The following is a 24293-nucleotide window of genomic DNA, read 5'->3' as shown; positions in this document are numbered from 1 at the left end:
GATTAAGGTAACAGCGGCTGTTGTCTTTCTCCTTACGGCAGAATTGTTGAATATCTTGAGAGTCTGCTTTATTCACTTTTTCGACTCTGTAATCGCTGCAATTATCATCACCATCATCCTGTTTTATATATACTCTCGGTCCAAGGGCTTTCCGTGCTATCTCCATTCACCCCTGCGTCGGTCAGCCCATTTAATCCTAAGCCTCCAAGGTGCCTATTCTCTTCACCCGGTCTAATGTTCTCCGCTCTTCTAATGCTTTTACAGTTTAGAGAGGCACGGTTTGACCCTGTAGGACACTACTATCCACATTAGACATAGTTCCATGTCCTGCCCTCCACTCTATTCTCCTGGCGCTCATGCGATTCGTGGTCTGATACGCGCCGCATAGATTGGGAAAAGTGGTGCGACCTTCCAGAACATATTGAGCAGGGTCTAGTTTGTCCTTTATCCACCCTGCTAATAATGACTCCGCTTCCTGGCTTATCACTGAAATGCTAAGGTATCAAACGTCGTTCTCGACCGTAGCTTCCTGGACCGAGTGAAATACACCACCATTTCTCGAAGCCGTCTACTTTGGTTTTCTGTGCTGAACACCAATGTATCTGCTGACATGTCTCATTGCCTATTTAGTGCTCGCAAAATGCTTTTTATTAAGCGACCCTTATCAGAGCTTAGGTCAGACCCAGCTCTCCCCCACTTTCTTGTAATCCAGCGGTTCCGCAATGAATCCTCGACGCCATCGCTTGCAGTTTCCGGACGGCGACGGCTTGGAGGACGAGCTGCTCGTCTGGGCGAGCACCGAGCGCGGCGAGTGCGTGCTGGCTCGCGTGCGGCGTCACCCGTCGGCGCGGACGGCCGAGGCGTGGCTTTACCTTCGCACAGCGGACGGCCACAGCTACGTGCTGCCGGCTGGCCACGGTGTCACGGATTGTTCTCGCAGCGGCTTGTACGCGGCCGCCGGTTTGCGGCTCGAGCAGCTGGTGCCCATGCGCCGCTGGAGGGTCGCCTTCAACGGACTGCTCAGGTAGGGGTCCATCTTGTTCCGATTAAGCTGTGTGTGCGTGTCACATATTACTCCCACTTCCTGGCTACATGAGTGTTCAACATACAGATTGATGTTATAGAACCGCTTACTAGTTATGCGTATTTATTTCTAATGAAATAAATACGCATAAGTATTAAGCGGCTCTATAACAGTTAGTACTAGTACTAGTACTATAACAGTAAGTAGCTAGTTGATACTAGCTAATTATGTTTCAAATGCTCTCATTGTGTGTTGTTCAGGAGTTCTAACTACTGTCCTGCTTTTTTTATGTTTATTTTGCATAGAGGTTGCCACTGCAGTCTTTGACTTTAGGACTTCCTACTGTAAAAAGTGTTCCTCGAAACAGTCGTACTCTAAGAATAAAACTGATCCCGACCCTCGTACCCCTCTCTTTGACTAGCCCGCCATGCTCGCTGTGGATATGGCAGTGGCTCCTCTATCGACAGGAAGGTCGCCCTTACAGCCGCGATGTGGCCAGCGATGTGCCGAGGCGGCGCATTCGTATGTCTTGACGCACGGCAGCTTCTTCCAAGCAGTTCAGTCCATTCCAAACATCCTTGAGAATTATTTTCGGGGGCTAACAACATACCTGAGTGTGCCGCGATTATGAATGCTGCACCAATCCATACTCGTCCCCTAAACACATTCAGTCGGCCCTCGGGCATGCTTCCCTTAATTGGTAACTCGCGCCATAGACAGATTACCACACCAGTTCTTCCTGTCAAACGCACATATTACCGTGCGAAACATAGCAGGGGCAACAATCGTGAAGATGGAACACTTTGAACAAATAAACAAATTCTAATAAATTATTGTTTCTCTTTTCCTATTTCACGTACATTTATGCCGTACAAGCTGCTGGTTAAGGGAAAGCTTTAGCTCAGGCCCAACTCTGACGGGGCCTATTCAAATTCATGTGAAACGCACAAAGTTTTTCTGAGGTAACCCTTGGACCGATTTAATGAAATTTGTTGCATGTGAGAGACAAAGTTAAATTCTAGTGACTGTTGGAAGCGTAGTTTCGATTAGGTCCTGAATTTCAATAAAAGAATTGTTAAATATTCGGAAGTATGAGAAGAACAGAAGCACGAAGTTTACAAATTCATAGCTCCGCATCAAGGACAGATATCGCGGTTCTGTAAGCGGAATGCATTAGACCAATAAAAGCGGCCGAATTCTATATCTCATTATACATCTTACGTGAATACGTTTCGTTGTGTACGAAGGGTTCTGGAAAAGCTGTATCTACATATTACTAATTTTTTTTAGATTCATGTGTAACATGTCAGTTTTGTCCACTTTAGATGTACTATTAGATGCAATTCACAGAATTGTATTATTAATTTTCATTGCTGAGTTACGGAGTTGTAAACTTGATCGTTTCGTTTTTTGGAAATTATAAATTCTTGCCAATTTTTTATAAACATTGTGCACCTAAATGAAAAATTCGAAACAAACAGTCACTAGAATTTGAGCTTTTGTTTCAAATGCAACAAACCTCGTCAAATTTGGTGCAGTGGTTGCCGAGAAAAACGAGTTCTCCTTTTACATCTATTTAGATAGGAGCACCCGTGCTAAAGCTTCCCGTTAATCTACACATGAACACAAATGTATTTTGTGAACAGAAAAGGTTTTCGAGTTTTGCAGCTCTCGCTTGTCCGTGCGCACCTGTATCTCTCTGTGTACGCGTGGGCGCATGCGCGTGTGCGCCTGCGTCCGCGCTGCTTATTTTCTCACTCAATTTATTTCACCCTTCGAGTCTATATATGACCTGGACTAGTATGCCAGTCCGTAGCTAAACTGATCTTTTCAGTAGATATTTAACCTTCATTCTACAACACAATGGCTGAAGAAATGTCACCAGCATCTTTGTATCTCATCAATTATACATCAAATATTTTACTGGCTCACAAAATTCCTCTGCCAGCGTGTGCTCATCAGTCACAGTAGTATGACCGCGTAATTCGAACTGTACATGTAATTTATTTTATGAAGTTTATTTATTATACGTGTTTTAATAAATAGAGAACACCTTCAAGCGCAAAAAGACTAACCGCGGCTTGTGAGCTCTTCTCATGATCGTTTTTCTTATTTAGTGCGGTTTCATTTGTTAGTGCGTTAGGTGCAACATAAATCGTGAGCCTGAAAACGGACACATAATGATGGCGTTGTGGCAAGCTCGATGTCACGACCTCATTGACTCCATTTATTGCGTTTAATAATGAATCCTCTTTACTTTTGTACAGGTGCACGACGCGTGGAGATGCGGTGGCCCATGTTCAACTTGGCCTCGTGTAAGCATTTTAACTATCATCGCGCATCGCCGAGAACATGTTACATAGATACAAGTTGGTGTTATAGGGCTTACTTGATGACGTTCGGTGGCTTAAGCTAAGCTATGCCAGCCCAGCTAAGCAGATATTACAAGTTCCCGACTGCATACATCTTCGTGCAGGTGCAAGTCTTCGTCCAACGTTCTCGAACACAGAGCTCATTTCCCGGCGAACTTCGTGGCACGTCAACTGGCTCGCACGAGCTGGACCAAGCATGGTGTCCCTAACGTGAACAGGTGTGACACGGCGGTGTTTTTTAATTGACATGTGGCTTCAACATTTTTATTATATACATACATGCTAGAGTTGACATTAATTGAAAACGAATTGCAGCTGCACAGGACGTTCTTTCGGCGTCTTGAGATGATTAGTTAAGCTTTTGGTTAGCACATAGCGCAGCGCTGAATAAAACTTGCAAGCTGCTTTGTCGTGCATACATTTATAGCACTTTGTATACCACCGACGCCCAGTGCATTTCACTGCAAAAAAAAAGGGGGGAACACGAAGCGGCCACACACTGGCGTTTTGCTGAATCATTTTGGCGAAGTCGGGGAAGCGTTCTGTCTTCCGCTTCCTGCATGAGCGTTGTGCGCTCAAACACAAAACATTATGCAGATCCCACGCACCGTGGGAAAGGATGTAGGCGAAGCCTTCTGTTCTGTTTGCTTCGATTGACGATAATTAGCGGCGACGTTGACGGCTAACGTTTAATTTCTTAAACGATTAGTCCAGCACGAGAGTGGTGAGTTGTTGCTAAACGTTACCTTGCGTACACCACTGCTGTTTGCGAAATACACACAACGCACAGCCGGAGGTGTTTGCTTGAGGCGTTGTGAGCCATACTTGATAACCTCTGAAATGGTCGTGCGTATTCGTTGTCTCACACGACACATCGCATCGCGGCTGAAGCATTAAATTTTATTTGTATTAGGGGGCGGTACGTGTCAAAACCCCAATCGAATTATGAGGCACGCGTTAAAGGTGGACTCCGGATTAATTTTGACACCGTGGTGTTCATTAACGTGCCGCTAAATCCAAGTGCGCAAGCGCTTTCTTATTTCGTCGAAATGCGGCTGCCTCGGTTCGGGATCGAACCCTCGAACCTCGAGCAGTGTCATAGCTGCAAATTAATACCGCGGCGGGCACACAAGCGCCAATTGGACGTGAGACTGCACCGGCATATAGTGTCGCTTAGACCCAACGGTGCGCTTCAGTGTGGCTCTGCTTCTGCACGCCCGGCGTAAGTTGTCCCCTTGACACATATGCGTGGCATTTAGGTTTCAGAAATAACAGAAGCGTACCGCACCGTACCTTGAACTTATATGTATGCCATTTGCCCGCAACCACTGTCGTGCCTAAAATAGCAGCGCTTCCTTACGTTCTCACGTCACCCTGTCTCTTTACGCATCACGACCCCCCCCCCCCCCTTGTATGGGAACTGCAAGCGAAGAGTGGCAATTGAGGCTGTTAATCACTCGTTTCACGACTGCGTCGGTTCTGCCCATTCTCTTCCCCTCCCCTTTCTCCTCTCTGCCATTCTATCTAGCTTCAGTCTAGCCTTGCAAATTAATAGAAAGGTAACCGCTGCAATTTCTGTGACGCTCTTGCGGAGTTCACGGACAATTGCAGATGTCAAGAGCTAAGGTGGTGACGCCCAGGAAGCTCCGGAGAGCATTGTGCACATTTTGCGCTCTGCAAACATTCAAATGAGTTTCTTGCATTACCTCTCGGCCGAGCGCCTGTTATGTATGCGCACGTTCTGAACCATCCCCCAACCTTTTGTGCGAGACACCAGCAGCAGCAGCAGCAGTGAGAAAGTCGCAGGTAGAAGCAAGGAGAGCTTCTCTTTAAAAAGCGTGAAGGTGAAGCTGCAAGCGCCGAAGGTTTTCCTTCGGTCTCATGTTGTACACCATCGTCATGCGGTGCCTTCAACGCTGCTGGTGGCTCTACTGATTGTGCTTTTGTTTTGAAACGCCTGGTAGCGGACAGGATGCCGTTTCTGATAGGCCGCAGAAGTTAGCTCGCGTGCAGCATCGCACCAACAAGTTCCCCCATGAATTCCACCGTGGCTTCGTATGTTGTTAGAACACTGTCCGCATTGCGAACCCCACTTTCAATTCTAGTGTGTCACCGATAGCGCAAAACTGCCCAATCTGTTTGCTGCTAAGAAACAAGCAAGTCTAAATTGAACAAGGCTTGCGTTGTGGCTAATTGCAACGCGAGTACAGACGTGTTTAATCGTGTTCACGTTTTGGGTGTGGTGGTTTTCTCATTGTATAACCTGAATCTCCAGGTGTACTCGGCAAATATATCCGGTCGTCAACGCCAACTGCAGTGTCTACTTGAAGTGTATAAATACAAGGCGTAAGATGCGTAAGAGGATGCTTCACAACATCTGCTTTGTCCAGACGCGCAGCTTGATGGAAATATATAAACAAAATAAGTTATAAAGTTGTAGATCTTCTGCCAATTCAAACGTGCCCTCGGGATTTCAAATGAAGGCTTCTGGTCTTCTGTTTATATAATTGATAAATGGTTTGCACTACCGTTGATTGTAAGTACGTGACACCGGAAATTTATACACCCGTTCCCTTCCAGGCTTCTGGACGAAGTCGACAGCTACGCACAGCTAGTCTTCTGCACGGGCTCCGTTGGTGTGGACGGCGAGGCTCCGCAGGAACTGTTCCTTTGGGGTTTTCGCATCAGGAGCATCGGTGAGGGCTCACCTTGTGGACTCTGCGTATGTTACTGCGCAATAAAACAGCAACCCATGAACAAGAGAATGCAGGCGACTTTCGTATTTGTGGTCTGGTACTATGCAAGTTATTGCCGTTATTGCTTTTTTCTTTTCTCGTTTGTCCACTTGTATGCTTGTCAATCGGAGCTTTGGTCTGAATACAATGCTGAATCACGGCATACTTTCACAAACAAACTTCTCTGTGTGTGCGATTTGCCTATAAGGAGGGCTCTTTGTTAACATTGAATTTAGGCAATAAAGCGCTTACACTGTAAAGCTCAAACGTTTTTTTTTATTCAGTATAGAAGAGGTGTCTCTGAATGAAAACATCGCTGATATTAGTTCCTATGTGCAAATTCATTCTCTCGGCGCTAGTTGTTGCGAACAAAAAAGCACTGTTAGAGCGCAGCAGTGCAGCAACAAACAGGAAGTCTACCGTTACGAACAAAAGCTTTTGCGTTCATGTCTAAAGAACGATTGACGTTGCCGATAACTTGGCAGTTTAGGGCGGTTTGTTTCCATGTACTATCGGCCAAAAAAGTAAACGGACCACGGCTTAGGTGGCCGGAGCGGCTGCGGGGCCACACCGGGGCGCTGCTATCTCGCTCCGCGCGTTGACGGCGAGAGTGCCCCGGGTGACGTCAGACTTCGCCCTCACTCTCACGGAATGACTCATCATACTTGACAAATTTCTAGTGCGCCGTTCGGTTGCTCTGCTGCTGACGGTCGCCGTGAAGGGGACCGTGCATCGCCAGTAATCCAGCCCATGGCGCTGTGCATCAAACCGCGGCACTGAGAAGGAACGAAGGCCCGTTCTGTTTGTTGTTTTGCATGTATTCACCTTGTCTTTCTAATTAGTGCATGTCGCGGGCGTCAACCACTGCTCGATTTTAGGCAACATCGCGCAAGTAGCCGCAACGCCGGCTACGGTAACGCGCGCTCTTTCACGTCGGCACGATAGAGAGTGGGAAGCGCTGCATGCACGCACGGACTTCCGAAGCTATAGCGGCGGCGCTCTCGATGCCAAGGCGACTAAGCCAAGTCATCGCGGTCGACGGCAAGTTTTCGTCTCACTGAGGACCCCTTCAAGCCATGGAATGCTTCCGTGAATAAACTTACACGACTGACTAGTTTTTCCGATTCGTCGTCCCAATTATCTCTTCCTGGCCGTACTTTTGTAAAGTTTCATAATGGCCTACGCATTGTAGTCTCAGAGCAGTTTTCAGAGGCGTCGCTGATATAAATATTGACCGCACTGTTCGAGACAATGCCGGAAAAGTAATGTCGACAGAAAAGCCATGCCCTCAGTAAAGCTTGGCACCTGCAACTTATCACACCGGCGTGAAGGAGCGCGTATCACCGTAGCCGCCGTTGTGGCTACTTGTGTCATGTTGCCTAAAATCGAGCAGCGGTGGACATCGGCGACATGCACTAATATGAAGGATAAGGTGAATATAAGCAAAACAACAAACAGAACGGGCGTTCATTCCTTCTGAATGCCGCGGTTTAATACCCGACGGCCGTCCGTTACTGTGCGACAGCGCCATGTGCTGGATTACTGGCGATGCACGGTCCCCTTCATCGCGACCGTCAGCACCAGAGTAACCGAACGGCGCACTAGAAATTCATCAAGCGTGGTAAGGCCCCACGTGAGGCTGAGGGTGAAGTCTGGCGTCACTCGGGGCACTCTCGCCGTCAGCGCGCGCAGAGCGATAGCAGCGCCCCGGTGTGGCCCCGCAGCCACTCCGGCCACCTAAGCCGTGGTCCGTTTACTTTTTTGGCCGATAGTACATGAGTTGCATAAAATAGTCTTAGCAGATCAGATTGTGTTTGCTAATGGGATATAAATTTCACTTATGCCGACCTTTATACGCTAAAGCAGGGTATAACAGCCACAGCTCGAAATATGCGAGTTGCAGTCGTGTGCTGATTAAAATTCCCGCCACGAAGTTCAGCATTTCAAACAGGCAAACAACGGTAAGTGTATCGCGCGTCGACAATAGTGTCTGCAGAGCACCAGACCACCGCACCGCTCGAGAACTGTTGAAGCTTCCAGCAAAAAACCGCGTGCGCTTTCTCTCGAGCGAAGCCCGCTTCCAGTTGGAGAATCATGGTCAGACGCCTAAATGACTCTACGTCAGGAGCACTGTTTGCAACATCAGCAATTATATAGCACTTCTCCCCACTGAATCACTTAACACAAATGGCGGAAAACCACCATGAATCTTCGCCTCGCTACAAAAAAGGAAAAGAGAACGAGGTGCGATCGACTCGTAACAGAAATTTCACACGGTTCCTTGTCTATGATATGCGAGGAGCCAGGGAAGGAACGTCGTTTACGGACGCTAGTCTACAGGGAGAAAGAGATTATGTTCGCATTGGAGCTCGTCTGATGGCGGCCCGATGCATTCGATGGTCCAATTTCTAAAATGCGTGCGGTAAAAAGCTCTCTAGATGGCACTTCAAGACTTCCAGTGCATAACAAGGATTTTCAATGAGGCTTGGTGAAGGAAACTTTAAAGGAAAGCTTTAGTGGTGATATAGCAGTAAATGCGAGAGATATGCGTTCGATATACATCGAACCTTTAGGATGTCCTGTATCTACGATTCAAACTGCGTTTACCACTTGCAAAGTGCTCTTCAGGAGCTCGCTGTGTACGCGTCCTGCCTCTTCAAGGAGCGAAGTGCAACTGACTGTGGTCCGGAGCAGACCTGCTCTTATTGCTTGTGGCTGCGACAAATAAAAATCGGGCCCCTTGGTTCCCCTTTCTACGCACTCATATATATACAGGGTGTCCCAGCTGATGTGGACCGAGATTTTGAAAAAAACATATGCGTTCTTCCGAACAGAAATCGCGAGGATGTTGTTAGCGTTTATTGAAAGTTACAGTACCATTTTTTGCTCGTACTTGTTCCAGTAATTAGCTGAGATAAATTAATTAACGTTTTATATATAGATTGAAACGTTCAGGCGTAAATAGGAAAGTTGTGGAGCTCCACGAATATTGCCCGACCCAGGCACTTTCAGCGACATACACTTGGCGTAGCCTTTTTCATTTCGGAAAAACGAAAGCCCCCGGAGTTTAAAACATACCACGGACAGCGCGCTCTGTGCGCCCAAATGCACCACGATTAGAGCTCTCTCAACCGTGCTTTGTAAAAAACATCGCCGCTTCGCGCCTTTCGTGCTGCCCACGACAGAGCTTCGCGTTGTGCTTGGTTCCGAGATAAATGCCAGTGGGTTCTGGCGGCAGTTGAAATACAGCGCGGCTTCCGTTTCTGCGGCGATAATTGCACTCTCACGCTATGAGAATGCATGCGTAGGAAAAATGACGAGCTGGTGAGTTCGAATTTGGGAGCAAGACCACAACATCCAAACACACATTATAACAAGCTTGAAAACGCCGTGTGAATTACGCTGGTTGTCACAAAAATAATAATTGTGAAATGACGTCGAAGGTTGCTTTTTAGCTTCCTGTCCATTCATTGTCAGCAGAGAATTTGTAATTTCATATTACTTACGTGCCTTTTCCACATCGTACAAAAGTTTCGCACAGATGGCTCTTTTAATGAATAACGGTTGTAGAGATTTATTCGCTGTGATGTCTGTCTAAAGAATGTGTTCAGGCAAGTCACCCTCTGCCATGATGCAGTATTACCCTTTTCAGCACGTCCGATGTAATTTTTGATAACGCAAGATGGTATCTCGCTGCAGGCCTCAGCAATCTCTGCCTTTAGCGCTTATGGTGTAGTTCTAGGTTGGCGGTACACCAGGTCTTTCACATGTCCCCCCAAGAAGAAGTCAAGAGGTGTCATGTCCAGTGACCTTCCAGGCCATGGCGCTGGTCTATGCCGCGCGTCCCTCAAGCGTTTGAAGGCTTCGTCAAGCCAGGCTCGGGAAATGCTGCTGCTGTGAGCTGGTGCACCGTCGTGCTGATACCAAGTTCGCTCTAAAAAGGCAAAAGGAAGATCACAACGAAAATCTTCCATTGGGCCTTCCAAGATGTCGTTCACGTACCGCTTAGCAGTGAGCGCGTGCGCAAAAAATTTGGGGCCAATTATTCTTTCGTCAGAGATACTGCACCACACACTGGTGTCTGGTCTGTGGCACCCAATGCGGGTTCGTATCGTTTTAGTAATGCGCATTATGGATGTTCACTTGAGAATTTATGCAGAAGGTTACCTCATCTGGCCAGAGCACTTCGTGAATGAAATCCAGTATTTCGTCACAAGGGACACTATAACGTAAAACTATTCCAAACTTTTCTATTCCAATTCTGCGATCAGCCCACCGTGATTTGACAAAAACTTTTTTGGACCACCCCCACTGCACCTGTCTGTAACGCGACGTTACGAAAACCGCGATAGCTCCCCACCTGATGTGACGTGTGCACACTGATTATTTATAATTTGACCGTACAAAACAAAACTGGTTATTTCTGATTCGACGCTTCTTTGCCATTAGCCCACCGCTATTGGTCAAAAGTTTTCGGGCTGCACCCACTTCAGCTGCCTCTCACGCGACGTCACAAAACCACAGAATCTTGCCGCGTTAAAGTGACGTGTACGCGTTAAATATGCATTAATATGCCAAACAAAACTAAATTTTCTTCTGAACAGCTGCAGACTGCCCTGTTCCGAAAGCAATAGAAGATGGCTGCCGCCGGTCGCTCATACACTGGCTGCTCGCCCCTGCCGGAGAGCATGTGTTTATTTGCCTGTAATAATTAAAGCTTTTTGCGTGACCGTGTAACGTTTTCGAGCCCTTTGGGCACGTTTACGACCTCGTTCTGCCAACTCTTCTTTGCTGAGGATCCGTTTTAGCGTCATTCTTAAGCTTCCGTTCCATGCCGCCACGATTGTCGATAAGCCACCGCAAGCTAACTAAGAGAAAGCGGACCAATCGCAGACGCCGGCACCACCCTCTTCATCCGGTTATCGATATTCAGTGCAGTGGCTCAGCCCTATCGAATCCCTCTCCACTTGAGCATGATCCTCGCCTCTGGTGAGCCAATTAGATAAGACAAGCCGCTCAGTGCAGGCGATGTTTTTGTTTTTCAAGCAAAAAAAGTGACCTCCTATGAACGCAGGCAGCATTTGATTGGTCTGTTCAGACAACGCTGCGGGTGAACGCGCGATGTTTGCGTCGGCGGTTACGCAAATTTGACGTCAGGAGATTTGAATAAAAACATATTGGAGAAATTTTACGTTATAGGTCCCTAGCATTGTTGGCAGCCTCAGTCCAGCTTGTTCTCACCCATGTTTCTATCTGGCTAACCACGAATACGGGCGCATTGCGAAGACAGCGCGGTCAATCAACGTTGGCCGATCCCAAGGGTAGTGCAGTCTAAAAATGAGGGCTCTTTCTGCGGACATGTGCCGTCGGGTGTTTGCCGCTCTTCACTGAACTTATCTGACGCCAATTTGAGTATCTCCAACCGGGTGTATGGCAGCGGGGCATTGGGCCTTTGCCCTAAGGACCTCTGAGTGTGTCCCGCTCTTCACTGAACATCTCTCATCACTCATGAGAGCGCTGTTATCGCGGCGCAATCGGGCACACAATGCGCGCCGTCACGTGGTATATTAGAAACTCCGCGGGCTTTAGTTTTTCCCGAATAAGTACGGCCACGCTAAGTGTATCTCATTGGAAATCCCTGGGTTGGGCAATATTTGTAAAGCTCCACAACTCTCCTATTGACGCCTGAATGTTTCGAGCTATATTTAATAGTAATTTCATTTATCTCGGCTAATCACTCAAACAAAGACGAGCAAGAAAATGGTACTGCCAGTGTAGATAAAGGCTAACAACATCCACGTGATTGCTGTTCTGAACAACGCATATTTTCTTTTTTTTAAATCTTGGTCCAATTAGGTAGCGGGGACACTCTGCATATATATATATATATATATATATATATATATATATATATATATATATATATATATATATATATATATATATATATATATGTGTGGCATAGCTTAGAAAATCATGTATGTGTACATCTACGCGTAGGTATATATATATATATATATATATATATACGTACACGTAGATGTACACATACATGATTTTCTAAGCTATGCCACACCCTCTCTACCTTTTCAACGTGACTGGCTTCCCTTTATTCACGCACGCACAGCTTTTTCCGCTATGACCCTCCGAATGCTAACACTTTATTAAAAAGAAATGCAATTTGGCATTGCATTAAAACTCGTATTGGTCGGAAATAAAAGCACAATGGCTGGACTCTCAAACGTCTCACAATTTTCAGCACACCTCTTGTTCTTCCGCATGTAGCTAAAATAGCAGTGAAAGAGTTCAAATTTTATCGTAAATATCCTAGTATAGCCATGACAGAATATAAATTGGAACGTGAATGTACTGACACTGTTGCGGCACAAAAACCAACAGCACAACTGCGTCATGCAAATAAGATGTTTTGTCGGAAAAGTATCGTGACTACTCAATACCTTAGAGCCTTTGCTTATGTTAAACACATTTTCTATAAGCATCGTTGCAAGGAAAGAAAACACTTTCAGAACAGTCAATCCCAATCTGTGCCATGCTTTTGCCGTCGCCAAGCATCGTTCACCGCTATGACTGCGTTTTCACATGTATTGCATCCTGTAGCCTGCACCACCGCACGCTTTGCTTTTTCATATACGATGCTTTACCTCTTTGTCTTACAGCTTATTTCGTTCCTGCCATGGTAATTAAATAAATGAGACCTGTTCTACTGCTGTAAATGCGCAACATTCTCATGCGCGCAGAGCGAGTTGCGGGCAGCGCGAAATGCAACGTATATTGGAGTGTTTTTTAGCTGTATTTCTGAGATATCAAAAATATTTATTTCCATTTACTGAAACTGAAAAGCCATTATTATTTCATTTATATTCTCCTTTATACTGTGCTCCTTCTTCAGTATCACTAAACTTCTGCACTGCTCCTGCATTTGAACTAATGCCATAGAGGAGTTACATTGACCATCGTCGTTATCTGTTTTTTGAGCTTGTAACACAGGTTCCCAGATGTGATGCTTGGTCATTTCTTCCCAGAAAATGGCCGCTACCCTCTGCGTGATTTCGGCCACATCATGGGCAGGACGAACGTGAGTGCACAAATGTTTTGCTTGGCGACTCTCACAGGCTAACGTTTTTTGAACACAACTACGCTAGCGTCGCTTACGCTGGATTATAGTAGGCGGCAGTATACTCGTCAATCAGGTAATTGCGAAATCTGTGAAGTACGATCAACTTTGGTATATGACTGTCATAGATTTTAAAGGCATTTGATTCCGTAGAGAGCCCGCATTCATGAATGCATTGCGCAAAGAGTACAAGAGACATATGTAGAAATCTCTAGAAATTTCTGCAAAGATTCCAAAGCTATATATACCTTGATTTTCCACAAGAAATGTAGAAAATGACCTATCAAGAAAGGGGTCAAGCAAGGATGCATAGTATCTCCAATGCTATTCATCGCATGCTTAGAAAAGGTACTCGAGCTATTAGACTGGAAAGGCATAGGAGCCAGGATCAACGTCAAACATCTCAGTAATCTTCGATTTGCAGATGACATTTTCGTGTTCATATCATAAGAAGCAAACAAACAAAGACACCAAGGAGAACGCAGGGGAAATTACTTGTACTTGCTAAATTATTTGCACGAACGATAAAATAATGGCAATGAGAGTGGATGAAAGATCAACTTGGCGCAGGTGGGAAACGATCCCACGTCTTCGCATTACGCGTGCGATGCGCTAGCAATTGAGCTACGGCGGCGCCGCTTTCCCATCCACTTTCTTAATGCGAAGGCGTGGGATCATTTCCCACCTGCGGCAAGTTGTATTTTCATCCCCTTTCATTGCCGTTTATTGATAATTTCTTTAATTCAAATACTAAGTCAAAGTAATTTGCCCAGTGTTGTCCTTGGTGTCTTTGTTTGTGGGCTTCTGTGCTATAATCAATAACAATCGGGCGCATCGGTTAACCCCCATTTTCTCGCTTATTGTCACATTCAGTACGCTGAAGATGAAACAAATGCTTCAGGAGCTTAACGGAGAAAATGCCAGAGTGGAGTTGAAGGTTATTATTAAGACAAAGGTAATGTTCAATAGCCTGGCAAGGAAACACGAATTTATGATCGCCAGTCAACTTCTTGAGTCTCTACAGGGGTACGTTTATCTAGGTGAATAACTCACAGGGGACCCTGATCCTGAGAAGGAATTTTACAGAAAAATAGAAAGTGGGTTGGAGTGCATATGGCAGGCATGCCGAAATACTGACTGGTAGCTTACGACTGCCGCTCAAAAGATAAGTGTAGGATCATTGCATTCTACCAGTGCTAACATATGGAGCAGAAATTTTGAGGTTAACAAAGAAACTCGAGAACAGGTTGAGGACCGCGCAAAGATCGATGTGACGAAGAATGTTAGGCGTAACGCTAAGAGACAGGCAACGAGCGGTGTAGATCAGAGAGCAAACGGGGATAGCCGATATTCTAATTGACATTAAGAGAACGCGTTAGAGATCGGCCGGTCATGTAATGCAAGGTCACTAAGGCGGTGGTCCGTCAGAGTTACAGAATGGATGTCGAGGAAAGGAAAGTGCAGTAGAGGTCGGCAGGAAATTGGTTGTGGGGACGAAATTAGGAAACTTGCAGGTGCAAGTTACAATCAGCTAGTGCAACACAGGGCAAATTGGAGATCGCAGGAATACGCTTTTGCCCTACCGTGGAGCAACTATGTGCTGCTGCTGCTGATGATGATGATGGCAGTAGATGGTCGACCTAGCATTGCGGGCAGTTACATTATTAAGAAAATGCCCGCACAGGATGTGCGTCTAAGTGGAACATATTAAAACAATTTTTGCCTAGAACCTTATTCACTAACTTTAAAAGATAACAAAAGGTCGCCACCTTAATTTACCGTCTCAAGTCCGATACCCCTTGCTCGTCCCGGACGTGTTGGCAGCTGGACAGCTTTGCTTACTTTAGATAAAGGACTTTAACATTCAGGTTATTGTTGGAAAGTTGTTATATTACAGGTGCTTATCATACTAAATAAGCTCTTACGTGCGCAGGCAATAACGTACGAGAAAGAATAGCGCGTACATGGTATCGCCTTTTAGCGCATATCGTATAAAGAAATACCCAGCTTCCTTCAAAAAAAATTTATTTGTGGCAGCACTTTCCTCACGCGTGGTACCTAACTGCAATAAGGGTCGCTTCTAGTTGGAATGTGTAAACCACACCACCTCATATAATAACTCAAATTGCTCGCCCGGTTAACCTCCCTGGATTTCCCCTCCTTGTTCTCTCTCTCTCTCTCTCTACAGTTTGCTCTTAACTACATTATTTCCTGGTGTCGCCCCAGAAGTGGCTGTCTTCTAGTATTTCTCACGCACATTTGGAACAGTGTTTCACGTGAAACCTGAGCGACTGGCTCACCTGCCTAAACGTAACCCTTCGAACGTGAGAGATTCTCCAGCACAATACTTGTCCCATTTTTTTACGCAGTTTCCGTCCCCTAAGTTCTTTTATCATAGAACGAAACCTTAGCATTCGCGAATTTCCGTATTATGCCCCTATTTAGGCATGGGTACCATGGCCTGACACCGGATCCTTGACGCATCACCCTAAGCCGATCGACGTCGCTGTGTGTGATCTGCATATGATCTTATCCACAGTGTCGCAAATGTGAGATCCTGAAAAGTTCCGCTATGGCACCATCACTGTTGTCAGCCAATCGCTATTCCACGTTGTTTTTGTACTGCAACCAATCAAAAATGAGTTCTCAATTGTTCACCTTACGGCTCACATTGCAATTTAGTATGTGTAACCGGTTTCCTTGCAGGGCATTTACACTTGAAATAAGTCTCCACGATCACACCAATTTCGAGATGTTCCCGAATTAGGGGACAAAATACATTTACAGTCCCGATACTGCCGTGCTTCATTCCACCAAAAAAAAACGCGTTTTGTTAAACAAAATGAGTAAAAAATTATTGCAGTTTTACGGCGAGTTTGATGGCGCATATCTCGAAACTGGTGTAATTGTGGAAATGTTATCCAAATGGATACGCATTGCAAGCTGACCGGCTACACTTCTTAGTGCGGAATATGGGCCTTCAACTAATTAATTAGAAATGTAATTAGCAGTGTTTAATTATTGGAGTGGGCGTTCAGATTTTTCGTACATGTGATGTCCCTCTCAAAGAATAATGCGGCTCAAGGGCTTCAATTATGTTATCTGCAACAGGTGATTTCAAATATTACAGAAAACTTAAAAATGAACGCCTTCTATTTATTGTTATGTACGTTTAGAGCAAGTTTATTTCATGAAGAGACTATACGAACACTCAGTCACAATCACGGCACAATTCCACCAAGACGATAACATATAAGTACGAAGCATTGTATACACGGCCCGTTTCAAACAAGTATCTGAGTCGTCACTCACTAACACATAACCACAGAGACCCACGCAAACACTCAGTTAAACATGAACTAATTGTCACGTTATCTAAAATGATGCTAATAAATACAGTGTATATAATGGTTATGTACAATGATGATGTGACAGAGTGACTTTTCATAATTTTTGGTGATGCTATGAGATGTATATATACATAAATGATGGTGTATACAAGAGCACACGAACACATAAATTGCGGGCACCTACATTATATGTACGTTAAATTATTACTTTTTTATGGCTAGGCTAAACTAAAAGGAGGCTGGTCGCAAATTAAGCCATACGCGTCCATCGGCCACCGACAGGAATCGGCATGACCGCTATCGAACAAAGTGTTCTTCCTAAGGAAGAGCAATTTTTCTGGCCGAAACGACAGTAGCTCAGAGTAGAGCCTCTCCAGAAGTGGAAGCAGAACGCGGCGATGACGTCGCGTGGCAACTGCCTTGCACCGGTTACGCCATAACTAAAAGGCACCTGCAGCAATTAAAAGTTGCGCGAAGCGGCCATGTGAGCAGCGACCCGCTGTGATAAAGTGGTTAATTCCAAGGCCACGGAAATCAGCATGCACGGCCCTCCAAAATACGCTAGCAACGACGTGTTGGAGCAGCACATGCTTGTTGGACCCTTGGAGGGGGTAAATGGAGCAGTGCGAACATGGGACTGTGCCCCACTGCTCTAGTCGGTCACGCGTTGGGAGCACTTGGCAGTTTAGGTGCCACATGAAGCCGCGTACGTGACCCGGCAGAAATCACGCCGTTATCACCGATATCCGAAATAGACCTAGCATATGCACCTCTGCATTTCCTGCAATTTTATGCAATTTCTGCATGAAACATGACCAGGTGATGTCGGCTTGTAGCCATCTCTACAGCGCACTGACCTCTTAATAGATTAGTACATTAAATTCAGCGGCTTCATTAATTCACTTAATTTTCTATTACATAACCATTCGGCGTGCGCACCAGTGTGTGTGTGTGTGTTGGCCCGTTCTTCGCTAATCCTCCAGAACGGGCATGTGCCATTGCGATACAAGGAGCGCGGAACTTGTGTCATTTGCGGTGCATGACATAGCTATGAAGTATACTTCATAGCTATGTCATGCACCATATACGAGGAAGCACAAGTCTGCATCGTTGTTAGTTTCATAGTTTGTATTTAACCGTTCAGCTAAACCTTCGCTTCGGTTAGGCTCCAACAACTGCCGTAGATATGCCTAATGCTCCGCTCCACGTAGTATTCTTTCCCGCGAATTCGCATCCACTATTCATAAGCCGGACAGACTTGGATCTAACGCATTAGCGCTCACGCATCAATTAGCTCGGACCAACAGTTCAGCGCCCTTGTCAGGGAACATAACAACCTGTGCGACTTATGCGATGGCACCGCCAAGTCAAGTGTCCTCGCCCGAAGCAGGAACAATACGCTGGCTTTCCGGAATTCCTCGCCGGAGGAAAACCGACGCATGGCCAAGTGGCCAGGCCGCACCTCATCAGCGCTGAGTAATGTTGATGGACGAAATAATGTGCCCTCCACTCATCTGTGTGAAAAAGAACAGCGCTCGGCATTCGACGTGGTCGCCTAACATCTCACTTACGCGGAACCCACGTAATAGATCCTTGTTGCGCAAGACTACTCCTTCATACACATATCGCGGTAATTGCAATGTTAGCGCCTCCAAGCAATGAAACGTTTATAAAATTGATAGTGAAAAGTAATCTCAGAAAGTAATGATTGCGTGCCTCACATAAGCACGCAATATGATGTGTAACATGCGAGAGACGTTCCGAAAGTAATTTTCGTCTTGTTTTATTAAGAGAAGATGGTGCACAAGGTGCAATAAGCTGCCATAAGAATCCGCGCCCTTTGTTCGTTCAACGACGGAAGAAGCGTAAGCGGAAGAGGAATGACGAATTTGCAGCAAGACTAAAGGGCCGTTTATAGTCCGACGTAACGCACGCGCGCGCGCGCGCGCGCGCACGCTACGTCGCGTCGGCGAAAACGACCCCTCTATAGTCGGGCGCACCGGCGCAGCAAACGTAACCGGCGGCTTCCAACGCGCCCCGACGGGCCCGGCGCCGATTTGGCTCCGGAGCCATTCGCGCGTCGAAGTCGGCGGAACTCTCGCACCACAATGCATTGCGCGCGAAGAAAAAGGCAACACCGCAGACGGCTTTTGCGGACGTCGCGCGACTTGGCGAACCTTCTGCGCATGCTCCGAAGATAGCAACCTACGGCGCGCGCGTTGAAGTATAGAGGGGATGGCAACTCGACTGGCGCAGCGCAACCGACGTAGCGTGACTGACCGCGAACGACGCTCGCCCGCGCGCCGATAACGTCGGACTATAAACGGCCCTTAAGGAGAGAGAGTAGCAGCAGACCGGCGTGCCCGAAGGTTCTTCGAACTCAAATCGCGATGGCAGACAGACGTGTGCTGACAACGAGGTTGCCAATGGAAGTGCGTATCCGGTATGAAGGGGCACGTGGGACGAGTGCGTCCGTCGTCCATGAACGCTTACAGATAGTGTATGGTGAAGAGGTCATCTCTCGGACCTTGCATCGCAGGGCAGCGAGTTTTACCGGAGTGGCTTCTTCGAATTAAGCACGTGCGGGTGGGCGAGTTGGTTACACATGGAAACAAGGAAAACGCCTACGCGGTTGTCCCGTGTCGCCTTCCTTCGTCCGTTGTATTATTTGGCGCCTTCGTTGCAATTCTTCGAAGTGATTGCAAGCTACGACAGGATCTCTTAATGTCGGTGGCAACTATGCGGAAAAAATAATTTTGCAGTTTCCCCCGAAAGAAGTAGCACCGATTACGATAGCAAGTGAGTAGATAGCTATATTAACTAAGGATAGTAGTGTTGTCGGCCGTATAAACTTGTAAACATTCGCTCACTCACTAAATTAACATTGGTATAATCTGTAAGTGCAACTGAGCGAGGACGTAGTAAGAAACATACACACAGAGACAGCGCTGTCTCTGTGTGTCTGTTTCTTTGTACTTCCTCTTTCAGTCGCGTTTACACATTCCATCATGGATGCAAACCAACTAGCCCGCCAACATGTTATAACTAAATTAACAAGTATGCTCTCGCGCGCGCACAGGTGAACATGAGCCCACCTCGCTCGATGAGCGCGGAAATTGGCTGTCAAAAAGGTAGCGTGAGGAATGGTGGCAGCAACAGCGATTGAATTGAGCTTACTGCATCTCTTGCTTCAACACAAACAAAATGTCGAAAGCACAGCGCATACGAACCTACTGTCACTACGCCTACTTTGCAAACATAGGAGATCGCTTTGAAGGTGAGGTCCGCGCGGGCGGGCGCTTTGGCCACGTCGCAGGTCGCTTGCAAGTAGAGTGTACTAGGCTACTCTATTCGAGTACACTCTACTTTCAAGATAAGGTGCCCGCAGGGCCGAGCCGTAGCAGTCCCCTCCCCCTCCCCCACCTTGCCACCGGATAAGAACCCTCTTTCGCCTTACCCCTCTGCCTCACACGCGACAGGAGTGGGCCAATGCCACCCAGACAAGAGAATGCCTGAGCGCTCAGCGAGTGTCCTCATGGAGAAGAGGCCGGCGGCGTGGTCGGTGTTACAGGTTGAATGAAGGGATCGCGCCGTTATGGTCAATCTTAACCAGAGCGCAGTTATTGTTTTTTGAGGCATAGCTGAGCAGATGACCCACAAAAAACAGAGGGCGTTCCAGCATTATTTTTTTATGCCAAACTCTTTACGCGCTGCACTATTAAAAATATGTCCAAAAATGAAATGGTTCAGCCTTAGGATGGAGAACGAATTTCGGGTAAATGATGGGAGGGACCATGACATATATGGAGAAGTCGCAGTACTGCCCTCTTCTTCAGAGTGGCGTCTTTGCCTTGATTTATCGTCGGCGTCAAAGAGTTTGCCGTTCATGCAACTACAAAAGTTCTTCAACAAAATGTTAGCAGTTCGCCATAATACATATCTCATGACAACTCCATTCATGTGCCCTTCTTCACATTCGGACACATGTATTTATTCCAGTCTAGATTAGGCTGCCCTTCTTCACATTCGTGACATATGTGTTTATTCCAGCCTAGATTAGGCTCTAAACGAATATTTTCGCATTAGAGGCATTATTACATACAGTACCGCAGTCCAAATATTTACAGCACCTCAAAGGAGTTTAGCAATGGAGACACAAAACATTCCTGCAACTATTTACAAAGAAACAGCTGCTATATTCCGCAGAATTCTAGTTTTTCTCCTCTTTGTCCTAGCATTGGCACCCAATATTCTGTCATTGATCTTGCGGAAGCATGAACGCATGATTTTTCTGCCCGTTTAGTAATTGCTCCAGCAATTGGGCACACAGCACTTATTAGGCATATCCTGCACGAACGTAATTCACATTCCGCTGCAATGAAAGCTTACCGGACACACAACCGCAATCGCAGCACAAGCGCAGAGACGGCATACACGGTGCCAAGACTTTTCTAACCCCGAAGCTGTCCAAGGAGCGCCAGGGTTCCCGGGACTAATCGGATTCTTGTCGCCGTCGTCGCCGACTCGGCCTTCCGCGTCTCATATTCAACATAGATGCGCCGCCGTAGCTTCATAGCACGCTGCACGGAACTTCTATGTGGGCCTGTTTTGCTTGATGTAGCTCTAGGGGAAAGGGTACAGCCAGGGTGTTGAGTGGGCGCGCTTCCGGCCCGCCTTCCTCTCTCGCACACGCGAGATGGAGCCGCGTTTACCGGCTCAACCTCGCACGCTTTTAACGTTCACATGTAACATGCGGCGCTCGGCGACAATTTTAACGCCCGTTCACTTTGTACGGAATCCTCACGGCGATGCTCACTCCGACGACGACGGCTGAAATGCGCCTGGAGTGCCTATATCGCAACAAAATAGCACAAGGTGTATAGTTCTAGATGCCATGGTGTATCTTTTTTTTGCAATAAAGTTTCCGTGTGAAATTAAATGATGACGCTTACTTTCGGAACGTCCGTCGTACACACCACTATATCATTTCGAACGTCTAGGCACAACTGACTCAAGATGGGTCAATTTTGTTTTTGTTAAGGGCACATTGCAAGTCGGCATGTGTATAGCATTATTTTAATGAAATAAAAAAAACCAGTTGATCATTGGCTACCTCAATATAAAAAGTTAAGATTTTTCCCGGGCTATGTTCTCTTATTCGTCCTTAAAGGGCCTGCGGTTCTATCCCACCTTATGAGAAGTAATTTTTTTCCCTCGAACATTTTGATCATCTTTGCTTGGAAACGGGAATGTTACGTGTCACAGCATGTACATGAAAGCTGCAATACACTATAGCCACCATGTCCGAACAGAAATGGTTTTGTTATTCACGCCACCTTTTGAGATCACCACGTGCTGTATTGCGAAATATTTAGAGGAACCCTGTGAAGTCCAAACGATCATCAAGCTCTTCAGTGTTGTGTTTCTCTCATTTTACGGGTAGCTTTGAGACGGTGGGCGTTTCCGTCCACTATTCTGCTTGATGCACCGCTCGCGATGCTCATACAGCCCCAATGAAACTGACGGAGCCTGCTGAATGAAGTGTAAATAACCTGTTTGTTGCCGTTTATAGGAGTATCGTTACATTAACTCCACCGAATTCCTCGATAATCCATCGTGAGCTTCAGGATCACGTTCCGCATTAGCGATACTTATAGGAAATCAGAATGAGAATTGATTATTGCATGTTGGGTCACATTACAAGTATTCAGTAGACAGAAGGAGGTCGCACAGTGAAAGACTTTATCGGAACCTCCTGTACAAAAACACTTATGATAGCTAACATCTCAAAGCAAACGTAGCACATAATAACGTAGTACACAAGCAACAAGAAAAGAACGGTTAGATGAATGGCGCTTGGCTCCCAACAGGCAGGGCACCACCTCGCGCGTTGTCCTTGGCCCAGCTTTCATTTGACTCACGGACGAAATAAAAAAAAAAGGAAGTGGCATCCTCATAATGTTGTAGCTGAACCAGTCAACAATATGGATGCACTCATTTACACAAACAGCGAGACAAGACTGCACACAAGGTAAAACATGAGCACGGCTTTCCGACCTCAAGGGCACGACCCATTGGGTCGGCTTGTGGCGCAGTTTATACGAAAACAAAAGTCGTTGATTTCCTCTGCCACTCTGTCTCGATGGAAAATAGCGCGGCACACACGTGGGGAAGACGCGACACCTCGCGAGTTAGCCCAGCTGGAAGTGTATGACGCATTCTTCTGCCGGTTCCGGTCTTTGGCTCTGCAGTCGTGTAGAACACTGCCTTTATCAACAAAGTTTCTAGAGTCTTAATGGGCTCTCGTGCATCTGCTTGAGGAGAACAATATGAAAAGGTTAAGCACGTGATACTTTTTAGGCATGTGAATACACTTCTGAAATCGTTGTCGCGGTGATGCACCGAAAGGAAGCTAAAAGAGTGCTCCACATACGCCAGCTTCCCCGTGGGACGGTGCTGGTTCACACCCTCAGCGCTAAGTCTGTACGCATTCACAAGCGCCCAAGAAAATACACGGGCTGTGTGCTTGGCTTAAATGAAGAAGCACCCAACACGTAGGGTATAGCCGACCGAGTGCGTAATGCTTAATATGCGAGTTTGGCTCCCACCTTTGGCACGTTATCCTATCGTCCACTTTCCTTTTCCTTTACTTCATTATTTCTACAATTGAGCTAAACTAAATTTCGTCTGTGCTTTACTTAGTTTTATTGTCTGCGCATGGGTAGCAAATAGTATAATTTGTAAAACTGAGAAGAGACAACTTCAGAGCCTGCTTTCGGCATGAAAAAGTTTGGAAAGGAGAGGGAGGACGTGTGCGTTTGTTTAACAAACTGTCTGGAACCGTCGAGACGTATTTGGATTCATCAGTGGCAGGCGGCTGATGTGTGAGGCGAGCTTTTATTGTGAAATGTTCGCGGAGATTACGATAAACATGGCATGCATCTAACATGATATCAGTGAATGGGCCATGCAGTATTTGCGACTGACCTTTTGTCTGAATACCCTTGGCGTAAGCCTTTTTAAGTGCGGCACATATCCATAAGGAAAACGCTTTAGGAGAACGTTTTGGGAGAGCTCACTTTCACGGTGGTGCTTTCGACAAATGCCGTGCACTTACGTTCTCTTTTGAGACAAGGGCATTCATCCAACTTCTTCCTCATTGCTTCTAACACGAGGGCAGAATTGAATACCGGTAAAACAAGGCTGGCCTTGTGGTGACGGACCGTTGTATCACAAAAGCCACGTATGGGCGGCGGTGCATTCCAAGCAAAGGAGGCAGCCTCGACTCTGGGTTTTCAACGTTAAAATAATACCAATTTTAATGAAAACACCATGCTGACTACGCGATATCGGCTAGCACAGCCTGCTTATGCGGTTTCGCGAAACAGTTTTGGCGAACCGTCAGAGTCACCAAATACGTAATTGACCCACACTTCTTAATTAACTTCTTTATTATGAGGATTATGTGTTATATTACAAAGTTCAAGAGAATAGGGCTGCTTGGAGGTAATTTCACCTTGTTTGATTTTCTTGGAGTCTTTTTTTTCTCGAGATATTCATCGTCAAATTTAATGGTTGGCTCATATCGCATTTAGGCGCGTGGACCCCGACGTTGCGTCAAGCCGTGAGGGAAACTTGAACCTGCTGGAAAGTGAAACATTCAGCCGTAGCTAGTTT

The 24293-nt window shown here is 46.3% G+C and overlaps 1 protein-coding gene and 1 long non-coding RNA gene across 3 annotated transcripts in view; one reads left to right on the top strand and one right to left on the bottom strand.

Annotated features, from left to right (window-relative positions):
* LOC135897914 (rifampicin phosphotransferase-like) overlaps positions 1 to 24293 on the top strand; it is a 219183-nt gene that overhangs the window by 32150 nt on the left and 162740 nt on the right. For both annotated transcript variants that reach the window (XM_065426606.2, XM_065426605.2), the window contains exons 3-7: positions 750 to 1024; positions 3292 to 3339; positions 3501 to 3614; positions 5977 to 6092; positions 13175 to 13227. In XM_065426606.2, coding sequence (XP_065282678.2) covers positions 750 to 1024; positions 3292 to 3339; positions 3501 to 3614; positions 5977 to 6092; positions 13175 to 13227 — 606 coding nt within the window. The remainder of the gene's footprint in view (positions 1 to 749; positions 1025 to 3291; positions 3340 to 3500; positions 3615 to 5976; positions 6093 to 13174; positions 13228 to 24293) is intronic.
* On the bottom strand, positions 912 to 23813 carry LOC135897915 (uncharacterized). The gene is made up of 3 exons (XR_010563194.2): positions 23734 to 23813; positions 6006 to 6126; positions 912 to 1051 (listed from the first exon to the last, which is right to left on the bottom strand). It is a non-coding gene; the product is annotated as an uncharacterized lncRNA (long non-coding RNA).

The sequence above is a fragment of the Dermacentor albipictus genome, chromosome 2, assembly GCF_038994185.2.
Source record: "Dermacentor albipictus isolate Rhodes 1998 colony chromosome 2, USDA_Dalb.pri_finalv2, whole genome shotgun sequence".
NCBI classification, from domain to species: Eukaryota; Metazoa; Arthropoda; class Arachnida; order Ixodida; family Ixodidae; genus Dermacentor; species Dermacentor albipictus.
The sequence above is the reverse complement of the archived record's forward strand: the minus strand, read 5'-3'. Positions and strand labels throughout refer to the sequence as shown.